The sequence below is a fragment of the Lolium rigidum genome, chromosome 1, assembly GCF_022539505.1.
Source record: "Lolium rigidum isolate FL_2022 chromosome 1, APGP_CSIRO_Lrig_0.1, whole genome shotgun sequence".
NCBI lineage: Eukaryota > Viridiplantae > Streptophyta > Magnoliopsida > Poales > Poaceae > Lolium > Lolium rigidum.
The window spans coordinates 11,862,770-11,873,840 of record NC_061508.1 but is presented as its reverse complement, the minus strand read 5'-3'; the positions used below and the strand labels follow the sequence as shown (position 1 = coordinate 11,873,840).

Sequence of the window (11,071 nt, the reverse complement as noted above, 5' to 3'; positions counted from 1 at the left end):
AACAATGGGTCAGAGAACGATGTGCAAAGCCCAACGGGAGGCGAGCCCCAACACCGGGTTAGAGAATGATGCACAAAGCCACAACATGCAGAAAGATGACTCTCCTAATGTGAATAAGTTTAATCTGGATGAAACTGTTTGAGATCCAGCTCTTAGAAGGAAAATTGCTTCATATTCTCCGGCAGTTCAAGGTCAAGCGAGGAGGGCATACATATTGAAGGGACTTGCCCAACTAATTGTGAAATTTCCTCCTACCGATGGAAGGGCATCTTCTCAATCTTTGAATATAGTGTGTCCAAAGATGCAACCTTTATTTGTATTGCTTCCTCTTTAAGAATCTTGGAAGAGCTAGGAGAACGGGAGTGGTGTTTTGGAACATGGGAGCATATGCTCCCTATATTTTGAAATGCATCTTATACATATTTTAAATTTCAAAAAAATTGAAACAAAAAATTCGCATGTACATCTTCACGTGCTACGCGCTCACAAAGTCGTTTCATAAAACATGAACTTATCATGTGACGTGTGTAAAAAAGACAAAATTCAGTGCTGAAAACAATGCTTTTCACATGATAAGTTTTCTCTTTTTTACATAGGCCACAAAAAATATTAATTTTTCGTGAAACTTGACGCATACACATATATTATGGAGATGTACATGTAGAATTTTTATCAAAAAATTTCCACGCTTCGAAATATATTTTGTTGGTAGAGAGAGCATACGCACCCAGGAGTCGAATTGAATTTCCGTAGGAGAACTGGTTATGAAGTCTTCACCAAAACTGGTTTTCAGGATTGGAAGCATGCATACAAAGCTTTACCCTGACATATTGATGGTGTGGGAAGCAATCACAATAATTGTGTTCCCCATTGTAATGCTTAGAAAAATCAAAACCGAAGTGTGGTAACTCCTAGAGTGGAAGATGAATCAGAAGAGCTTTTAAAAATCTGTTTGACTTCTTCTCTAGAGTGTTGTAGATATCTCATGGCACAGTATTTGTCCTTTTGTGACCACGATGAATCGTCCACTTCTTTGAAAAAGGAAATTTTCTAGAGATGATCGATATGTTGAAAGATGCAAAATGAACAAGTAAGAGATGATTTTGATCGTGGTGGAAGATACCTTCAAATGATTTCCGGTGAGATATAAGGATCTTGCAAGAAGTTGTGTAGAAAAAGTCACCGAAGTGATTATGGAAGACCTTGGTGATAAAAAAAATCTCCGCGCTTATTGACGATTCACGGGATATATCCGTGAAAGAACATAAGGCGGTAATGTTGAAGTTAGCAATAGTCTTTTGTTTCATTTATTTATTTTCTATTCTCTCCGAAACCGCCCTTAATCTAATAATTATCTACTATTTCTTGTAGGTACATGGGCAATAAAGGGGAAGTTCTAGAACATTTTTTCTATATTACATCAAACATTTCTAAAGTTAGCTCTTGTTATGCTTCTTGATCATTACAAACTTCCAATCAAGGCTTCGAGAGCAAGGATATGATGGAGCTTCCAACATGAGAGGTGAATTTAATGGCTTTCAAAGAAAAATTATAGATGAGAACCCATATACCTTATATGTGCATTGCTTTGCTCATCGTCTGCAGCTTGTTGTTGTCTCCATCGCTACTTCTTCTTGCTCATATATTCATGATTTTTTAGTATGTATCACTTATTGTAAACACAACAAGTTCATCATGCACGAAAATGAAAGTATTGGTGGAAGAACCTCACAAAAGATATTTTGGATAAGCTTGAGAGACGTGAAATTTCTACAGGAAGAGGTTTGAATCAGCAAACTAGTTTTGCTAGATCTGGAGATACTAGATGAGGTTAACGTCATGAAACATTTCTTCATTTGGATAGAAGATCGAGGTACGTGCTTGTTTCTCATGTCCTGATCCCAGGGATTCTTTCTCCAAGTTCAATGTAGAGAAGCTTAATTTGTTGTCTTGTTGATATTTATAATGAAGATTTCTGTAATGATGATCGTACGATATTGAGGGATCGTCTTGAGACTTATGTTCTTCATTTGAGAAATCATGTTACCTTTTCGACTTGCAATGATCTTGAAAGTTTGGCTGCAAAAATGGTTCAAATAGAGAAACACATGGTATTTCCATTGGTTTACAAGCTCATTGAGTTGACTTTGTTATTGTCGATTTCAACGACATCTATTGATAGAGCTTTCTTGGAAATAAAAAATTGTCAAGTCTAAATTGTCCAACAAGATAAATGATGATTTGTTTAATCACTTGATGATATGCTACACTTAGTGGGATAAATTTAAATCACTTGATGATGTAGAAATTATTCGACGGTTTCAAGCCTTCAAGGAGATCGTATAGGGATTTTTCGAGTCGTGATTATTATTTGAAGGGTATGTGACATGCATTGTTATGTCAGAAACTCTTTCCAACACTATGAATTGTTCTTACACCCCTTTTTAACATTGCAGGATCCTTTTTGGGGGATATCTAGAATTTTATTTATGACTCGGGCTCTCTAGTGAGCAATTATTTTATCATATTCAATTTGAATTTTGTGCGCCCAAACAATTACAAATATATGGTTCTTAGTTTAGTACTTATATTTTGATACGGATGAAGCCTGGTGACCGGGTGTATACGTGAGCACGCGGTGAGAGACTGACACGTGTTCAAACGGTGTTAGTTTTGCCATGAGATGATAACTAAGCCTTCATCCACACCTTTGTGTAGCAGGAACATATTTTAAAATATTTGGGATCAAAAGTGTATTTCTAGAAAGATAAAGATTTATATAGAAAATACAAAAGTTAATAAGAGGAAAATAGACGGGGTCTCCTTGTCGTCGGGCCGGACCTGAAGCCCGTCGCCTTTACCGACAAATCACGCCACCGTAGACCGCGAGCGCCACCCACCACGCGGCGGCCACCCCCACCGAGCCGTCCTCGCCCTCCCCCGGGTCCGCGCCGGCGGGGGCTCCTCCCGCTCTGAGAACGGAGTTATCGGCCTCGAGCATCATGACCCACCGTCGGTGCGCGGATAGCGCCGCCGAGTCGCGCAGGAGCAGCGCGGCCAGGCCGCCGTTGCTGGCGCCCGCCGCGGCCAGCTTCTCCTCCGCCTCGCGCGCCCACGACTGCAACAGCCGCAGCGCTCGCAGCAGGCTGCCGTTGCCGCCCCCGCCGCCGTCGCCCTTGTGGTGGTTGTCCGCGCCCGCCGCACTCTCCAGCCTGCCGTCGTCGCACCGGAAAATAGGAGCCACGATGGGTGTGTGTGAGCAATGCGCTGCTACGGCGGACGCGCGAGAGGGGGTGGGAAACGGGAGGGAGGCCTTATTACCTCTGCAGGGTAGGCAAGGGGCCGAAGAGCTTGGCCGGAGGCAGCAGGTCGCAGTTCTGGAGCAGATCGGCGGACATGGGCCGCCGCTTCTGGTGGTGCTCGGCGGCGCGTGGCCCCGGCGCGGCCATCAGCCGCAACCCCCGCCCGTACGTCTACTGCTGCTCCAGACCCCCACCGTTGCCGCCGGACACGCTGCTCGTTGGCCGCGCGCAACTCCTCCCCGCCAACTGAAAGCGCGGGTGTTGAGGTTGGGTTTGGTGGGGCGCGGGGGTGGGTTGCTTGAAGGCTTGAAGCAACCGTGGGCGCAAAGAATCGGGGAGGCTTCCGCGGGGAAGAAACCGCGCGTTGGTAGGGGAGGTTGCCGCCGCGCGGAGGAACGGACGAGGTCGTGGTAGCTCGCAGTGGCGTGTCACTGCGCACGCTCTGCCCAACTGAGCGAGTGAGCGTTCGTCACGCTGCGTCCGGCATCGCCTTCGACCAGCCTGCCTCCTCCGACATCCGGCAGAAGGTCCCTGGCGCCGCCACCAGGCGGGAGCGGGACATGCTCCTCGCTGGGGGCAAGATGATGGCGACAGAGGCAGTGCGGCAGGGCGTGGTGGATTCGGCCGGGGACGGCGTCGTCGAGGACGTGGTGGCCGCGGCCGTCGCGGCAAGGGGCTGGGACGGGTAGGTTGTGAGCTCAGGCCGGACGAGGGGAGTTGCGAGGACGCTGTACGGGCAAGGTCAACGCTCTCCAACAGCCTGCCTTGCCCCTTTCCACCGCATAGAATTTTGGTTTTATCTAATGATATGAGCGCGGTGGTGTGGGCTGTGGAGGAGGACGTGACAACAGCACAAACGGACGTTTGGCGGATGTTAGTTGATCCAACGGTGCTGATATGCATCTAACGGTAACGAACGCGTGCTCGCGTATACACCCCCAAATATGCGGTTGCTATATATTCTCGTTTTTTCCTTAGCTTATGGTTCCCACAGCTTCTCATGGATATTACACATAGAAATGTCTTCAACAATAATGATGAATGAAGTAAATTTGATGTAGATGTGAGAGAGATTTGAAAACGGGGAATGGGTAGAATGAACGAGATGTGGTTGTATTGGTTGTTTTGATGTGATTGTGTCTTTTTTTTAGAAATGGGGGATAAAATCTTAACTCATGCATCAAAGTGATGCACCCAACTTTTCGTTGCAAAGTTTCAAGGTTATAGATGTTAGGATAATCAGAATTACAAACTTATGGGTGGCTCAAAGTGGTGACATGAATAAACCAACGAAAGAGAGAATAGAAAGAAACTATATGCATCTTGTATCCACCCTGGTGGCGATAGCCGGAATGACAACAACCAAGTGACCAAGAAACTCTATGTGATTGTGTCTTGTGCCCACCAAGTGACGAAGAATCAATAAAACATTGTTATGAAGAGTATCTGTTTAGTATTAGGCGTTATACTAGTACCATATACACCAGCAACCACTGGTAGAAAAAAGGGCTTTAGTCCCGGTTCGCAACTGCCATTAGTCGCGGTTGCGCAACCGGGACTAAATGGTCGCGACTAAAGTTCCCCCTAGTCGCGGTTGCTTACGAACCGCGACTAAAGGTCCGTCCACGTGGGCGGCTAGCGTGCGCCTGGGCGAAGGCCCAACCGGGACTAAAGGCTATTTCGTTAATTTTTTTTAATTCATTTGGGTTTCTAATTTTTTTCACTTCGTTTTTTTTATCTATTTTTTTAAGAATTTCTATTATTTCAGTTATTTGCATAGCTTAGTCTCTATCTCTAACTACACTTATCTCTAGTCAAATTACTTAGTCGTGGTCAAACTTCCCGCTCGGTCACCCATCCTCCCACTACTCCACCTCTAGCACGCTTAACTTCCGAGTTCCATTCCATCCCGCATCCAAGTGCTACGCGCACATGTATGTGATACTAGTATCATATCAATTCTATTAACATGTTGGTCAATGTCACATTTTTTTATTGTTTGAATTTCAAATAATTTTTTTCATAAACAAAAATAATGATGTAATAATAATCGTGAATAAATAAATAAACATTAACTTTTTAATTTTTATTATTTTTAAATTTTAAATTTTTTTATTTTTCAATTTTTTTTTGCCAAAACCTAAAATTTTGAAAATCTAAAATTTGGGTAAAAGTAATAGTAATCTTTATGCTGGATGCAATTATTAATTTTATTTTTTTAAAAAAATTAAAAAATATAAAATCCATAATTTATAGCAAAAACTAAAATCTTTCTGCTTTCGTATTTTCATTTGGAATTTTGAGAATCTAAAAATTGGCTAACCGGATGTAACTTTTTCCCAGGATTTTTTTGATATATTATACTTTTTTTCCGACGTCGTATGCAAAAGTTATTGCGGTTTTACCATTTTTTCACTTTTTTTGTAAAAAAAGTGAAAATTCGAATTTCTTAATTTCTTCGAATAGTAGGTTGCATAATATACAAGAATCTGAAAACAATTTTTTTTTATTTTCTATCATTTTCTTTTGTATTTTACAAACAAAAAAAGGCGATCCAGGAGGGGGGGGGGGGCATGGTGCGTGGGAGTAAAAAAACTCGGAAAAACCTTTAGTCGCGGTTGGGGACACCAACCGGAACTAAAGGGGTACCCTTTAGTCGCGGTTGGGGACCGCGACTAAAGGTTTTTTCACCGGCTGCATCCTTCCATAGCCCTTTAGTCCCGGTTGGTGTTACCAACCGCGACTAAAGGGGTACCCTTTCGTCTCGGATGGAGCATTAGTCACGGGTCGCCTCCCGAACCGCGACTAAAGCCCACTTTAGTCGCGGTTCGAATATTTCCGGGACTAATGGGGGTGGACGGTTCGTGCTCAAGCCATCTGACAAGTAAATTAACTACGGATGTAGGCATCAAGCCATCGAAAATATGACAAGCCATAACATAATTGCAAACACGCAAAGTGTAAACGGTGGTGAACGGCGTACGAGAGGCACTAAACTATCGCTGTGACGCTGTCTAGTCGGCGATGACGATGGGATCGTCGGCGGTGGCTCCCTTGTCGGCGATCTCCCCTGGCATCCCGCCGCCGCGGAGCACCTGAACCTCGAACACCAGCTCCTGCCCCCTGACGCCGCCCCCGGACACCAGCTCGAACACGCACGCGTCGCCGACCAGCAGCCCGTTGTCGACGGCGAAGTCGGCCCACGCCCCGTCCAGCCTCTTCAGCCTGTTGTCGCCGCAGTAGCTCATGATCCACGACCCCCCGCCGCACCGAAGCACGGCTGCCGTGCGCCTTGCCGGGAGCCGGCGGTGGAAGTGAGCCGGGATGACCTGAGCAAGAAGATGATGGCACGATCAGTTATCGATCCCCCAAATGTTGCCTACACGAGTGACTGGGAGACGTACCAGCTGATATGGCTTCTGGACATGGGTCTTGGCCATGATGGCCGTGAAGAAGGGCCGGCGGCCGGAGAGCGGGGTGGTCTCCTGATCCTCGCCAGCATTCAGCCGCGCCGGTAGCGACTCCTCGCAGGGCTCCAGCTTCGGCTTCACGAGGTGCACGGCCGGCAGCTTCCTCGATGGGCCGGCAGGGATCTCCATCTGACGACAATATCACCGAAAACAACATGATCATCTACTTTATTTCCAGAGAAAATTTTCATGTATTTATGCAGTAAGAGTGGGATATCCATAGCCACTGGAAGGGAAAAAAAAGTGAAACAAAATCGATGAAGAAAAAGAACTTGGTACTTGTTTCTCCAATGAAACAAAGGCTCTCGAGGCCTTTTATTCTGAAAAAAAAGAAGAATTTGGGGGAAGAAGCAGAGCACCATGAGCACCTTGAGCAGAGCGCAGGCAAGGAAGACTTCTGCTCTTCGACCAATGGTAAAGCTGGGCAACTCTACCGCGCGCGCTTGATGAGTGTGCAGCTAACCAACCAACAGTACTCTCGAATTAAAGCAATTACCAGATTCAGCACACATATAGTGCATCTGTGCCTTCGCTGCACCAGTGAATTTGGAAAGTACTCATTGCTCACTGCATTTGGAAAGCTAGCTATTCACAGCTCACTGCATTTGCAAAGCTAGCTGACAAGTGATGAAGCTGCCAAGGTGCACCCATGAATTATAGAGTTTGTTTTCTCAGATGAATTCACGGGATTTCCAGAGCCCAACATTTATTTTAGTTCAACAGTACAACACCTTATTGAGCTTCGCTACAATGCACATTTTACAAAATCTTTTACAAAATCCCATAAAATGGCTCCAAGTAATCGCCAATAATTTTGTACGCAAGCTGTTACGTTCAAAACGGGGGACTTGCGTTTTGATGAATACGTTCAGAGTTTTGGGATTGCAGATATCAGAGATGCATTTCCTACTGATGAAGCCGACCACTTCGGTAACTGACCGGTCCAGCAGCGTGTTGTGCAGAAACTCCAAGGCTGTTGGCTTCTCCCCATCAACAAAATAAGTCACAGGTTTGGGAAAGATTACAGGAGTTGAGAACATTTCAGCAACATATATATGTGCCACTGTTGCTGCCTGGAAAGGTCAACAGGTAAAACAGATAACCTTTGTGAGATCTACAAGCAGAATTCATCATAACGCGACATAAGAGAGTATTTGGCCAACGTGGATGGTTAGGAAAATTAACACGCCGGCGGCGAGAGTGGTATGACTGGTTGTGGCGCTGGTGATCCAAGAGGTCAATGATGTTATAAAAATGACAAGCAAATAATGAAGAACGAAACAAGAACACATGCAGGGGACACAAGATTTAACGTGGAAAACCCCTTCCAACACAGAATGGGAAAAAACCACGGGCGCCAGCCAGCAAAACTTCACTATATCGAGGAGTGTTTACAAACTTACAATCTGATAAACCCTAACCGGCGGCTTACAAGATGTATATATAGGCGGTGCCAACGATCCGTACCGTACCGCGGGGGGCTGCCGCCCCCCCCGCACCCCCTTCGCAGGCGACGGGCCTCGCTCCGCTCGTCAGAAGTTAGCCTCCCTTTAGTATATGAATTTGGATCACAATACAACAAACTCCACCTTGAGACAAATTCCATCTTGTTGCATGAACTTCAACAATCTCCTGAACAGCAAAGAAAAAACACTTGCTGGCGCCAACAGCCACTTGGGCTAAACAGCTATACCAACCAAGCTCGAGCAAAGCTCAAACTTGGAAACAGGAACTGACTTTGTCATCATATCAGCAGGATTATCATGAGTACTTATCTTGCATACCTTTAGTTTACCTTGAGCAACAATGTCGCAAACATAATGGTACTTGATATCAATGTGCTTTGTCCTCTCATGGAACATTTGATCTTTAGTAAGGTAGATTGCACTTTGACTATCAGAAAACAAGTTAATGCAAGAATCATCTCCACAAAGCTCAGCATACAAACCTTTCAACCAAACAGACTCTTTGCAAACTTCATTAATTGCTATATATTCTGCTTCAGTTGTAGATTGGGCAACAATAGATTGTAACGTTGCCTTCCAACTCATAGCAGATCCACCAACAGTGAACACATAACCTATGAGGGATCTTCTCTTATCCAAATCGGCAGCAAAATCTGAATCCACATAGCCTACGAGTCCCTCACCGGTCTTGCCAAACTTCAAGCAAGCTTTGGATGTGCCACGAAGGTACCTGAAAATCTACTGAACAACTTTCCAATGTTCTTTACCAGGATCAGCTAGGTATCGACTGACCAAACTCATAGCATATGATAAATTAGGACGAGAACAAACCATGTCATACATCAAGGAACCAACAGCACTAGAATATGGAACTCGAGACATGTACTCAATATCTTCATCAGTACTAGGACATTGCAATGCTGACAATTTGAAGTGAGAAGCAATTGGTGTACTAACAGACTTTGCATCATGCATATTAAAACGATGAAGAACTTTCGAATGTAATTTTGCTGACTAAGAAATAACACACTAGATTTTCTGTCTCTTGTAATTTCCATACCTAGTATTTTCTTAGCAGCACCAAGATCCTTCATCTCAAACTCACTACTTAACTGTGACTTTAAAGTAGTGATCTATTTCTTGCTCTTGGCAGCAATTAACATATCATCAACATATAACAACAAGTATATTGGTGATCCATTAACAAACTTGATATAAACACAACTATCATACTTAAATCTCTTAAACTCATGTGCAAGCATAGATGAATCAAACCTTTTGTACCACTGTCTTGGAGACTGTTTCAGACCATAAAGAGACCTCTTCAACTTGCAAACAAGATCCTCAAGCTCTCCATGCAGAAAAGCAGTCTTTGTGTGCGTGATTCCAATCACGGCAGAAGATTCCGTTCAGATTTTTCTTTGAGTATATGGAAAGTATCTTTGAGTGTATGGAAAGCATGAGATTGAGCTAGATTCAGTTAAAATGTTTTGGAAGGAGTCGGCTCTTCAATTCAGTTTATCCTAGCGCCCATCCCTCCTCGATCCAAATCATGCGGGAAAATAAAAGACAAGCGCCGACTCATCTTTTTGCGTCGATGCCAAGCAAAATCCCGGGATCGATCGGAAATCCAAGGAAACAGCCAGGGAAAAAAAGCCTAGCGCCCACTCCAAGCGTCCCCATTGTACATGCCCTTAGGATCTCGACACCTACTCGGCAACTTAATTTAAAAGAAACCCAATCCAAAGGAACACATTTCTCCTCCTTGGCCCTCCTTCTCCTTGCGCGAGAGTTCCAAGCGAGTACGTGCCATAGAATTTGTAATTCCTGATGTCTTTGAGTAATACAAGGTATTTCGCAAAAAAAAAATTCTGGTCATGGCAAGCGATGACGACATTTACGTGCCCTACCCTACATTCTGACAAATATGGGCATTGTTGAATCCTGAATAACATTGAAGCGATAACCGCCACCATGGAAGCCATTGCCTTCATTGAATCCACCCCATTGACTCATTTGTTGTATTGTGATCTAAATTCATATACTAAAGGGAGGCTAACTTCTGACGAGCGGAGCGAGGCCCGTCGCCGGAGGCTTGGGCCGAAGGCTTGGCCCGTCGCCTGCGAAGGCGGGTGCGGGGGGCGGCAGCCCCCCGCGGTATGGTACGGATCGTTGGCACCGCCTATATATACATCTTGTAAGCCACCAGCTAGGGTTTATCAGATTATAAGATATCCCACGGCGTTTGTAAACACTCCTCGATATAGTGAAGTTTTGCTGGCTGGCGCCCGTGGTTTTTCCCCTTCTGTGTTGGAAGGGGTTTTCCACGTTATATCTTGTGTCCCCTGCGTGTGTTCTTATTTCGTTCGTCGTTATTTGCTTGTCGCTTTTATAACAAGTGGTATCAGAGCCCGTGTTTCAATCTAGGGTTTTGCGACATGTCTTCCTTGAAGTTCGATCTACCGTAGCTGGATTACACCACGAGATTTTCTCTGTGGCAAGTGAAGATGAGGGCAATCCTTACCCAATCTTCTGATCTGGATGAAGCTCTTGATGGATTTGGCAAGAAAGATGCCAAGACCTGGATCGACGAAGAAAAGAGGAAACACCGTAAGGCGTTTTCTTTAATTCAGCTTCATCTATCCAACAATATCTTGCAGGAAGTGCTGTCTCAGAAATCCGCAGCGGCGCTGTGGTTGAAACTGGAATCAATCTGCATGTCCAAAGATCTAACCAGTAAGATGCACGTGAAGATGAAGTTGTTCTCGCACAAGCTGCAAGAAGGTGCATCAATGATGAATCACCTATCGATCTTTAGAGAGATCGTTTCTGA

At 44.7% G+C, this 11,071-nt stretch overlaps 2 protein-coding genes across 2 annotated transcripts; both read right to left on the bottom strand.

The window, feature by feature from the left end:
* Positions 1-2,857: 2,857 nt before the first annotated feature.
* LOC124704037 lies at positions 2,858-3,398 on the bottom strand. The gene is made up of 2 exons (XM_047236279.1): positions 3,322-3,398; positions 2,858-3,212 (listed from the first exon to the last, which is right to left on the bottom strand). Exons 1-2 carry the CDS (start codon positions 3,396-3,398, stop codon positions 2,858-2,860), a joined length of 432 nt encoding a protein of 143 aa, XP_047092235.1.
* Positions 3,399-6,316: 2,918 nt separating this feature from the next.
* On the bottom strand, positions 6,317-6,901 carry LOC124667486 (B3 domain-containing protein Os06g0112300-like). Its single transcript, XM_047204756.1, has 2 exons — positions 6,707-6,901; positions 6,317-6,631 (listed from the first exon to the last, which is right to left on the bottom strand). Exons 1-2 carry the CDS (start codon positions 6,899-6,901, stop codon positions 6,317-6,319), a joined length of 510 nt encoding a protein of 169 aa, XP_047060712.1.
* Between the last annotated feature and the right edge of the window lie 4,170 nt (positions 6,902-11,071).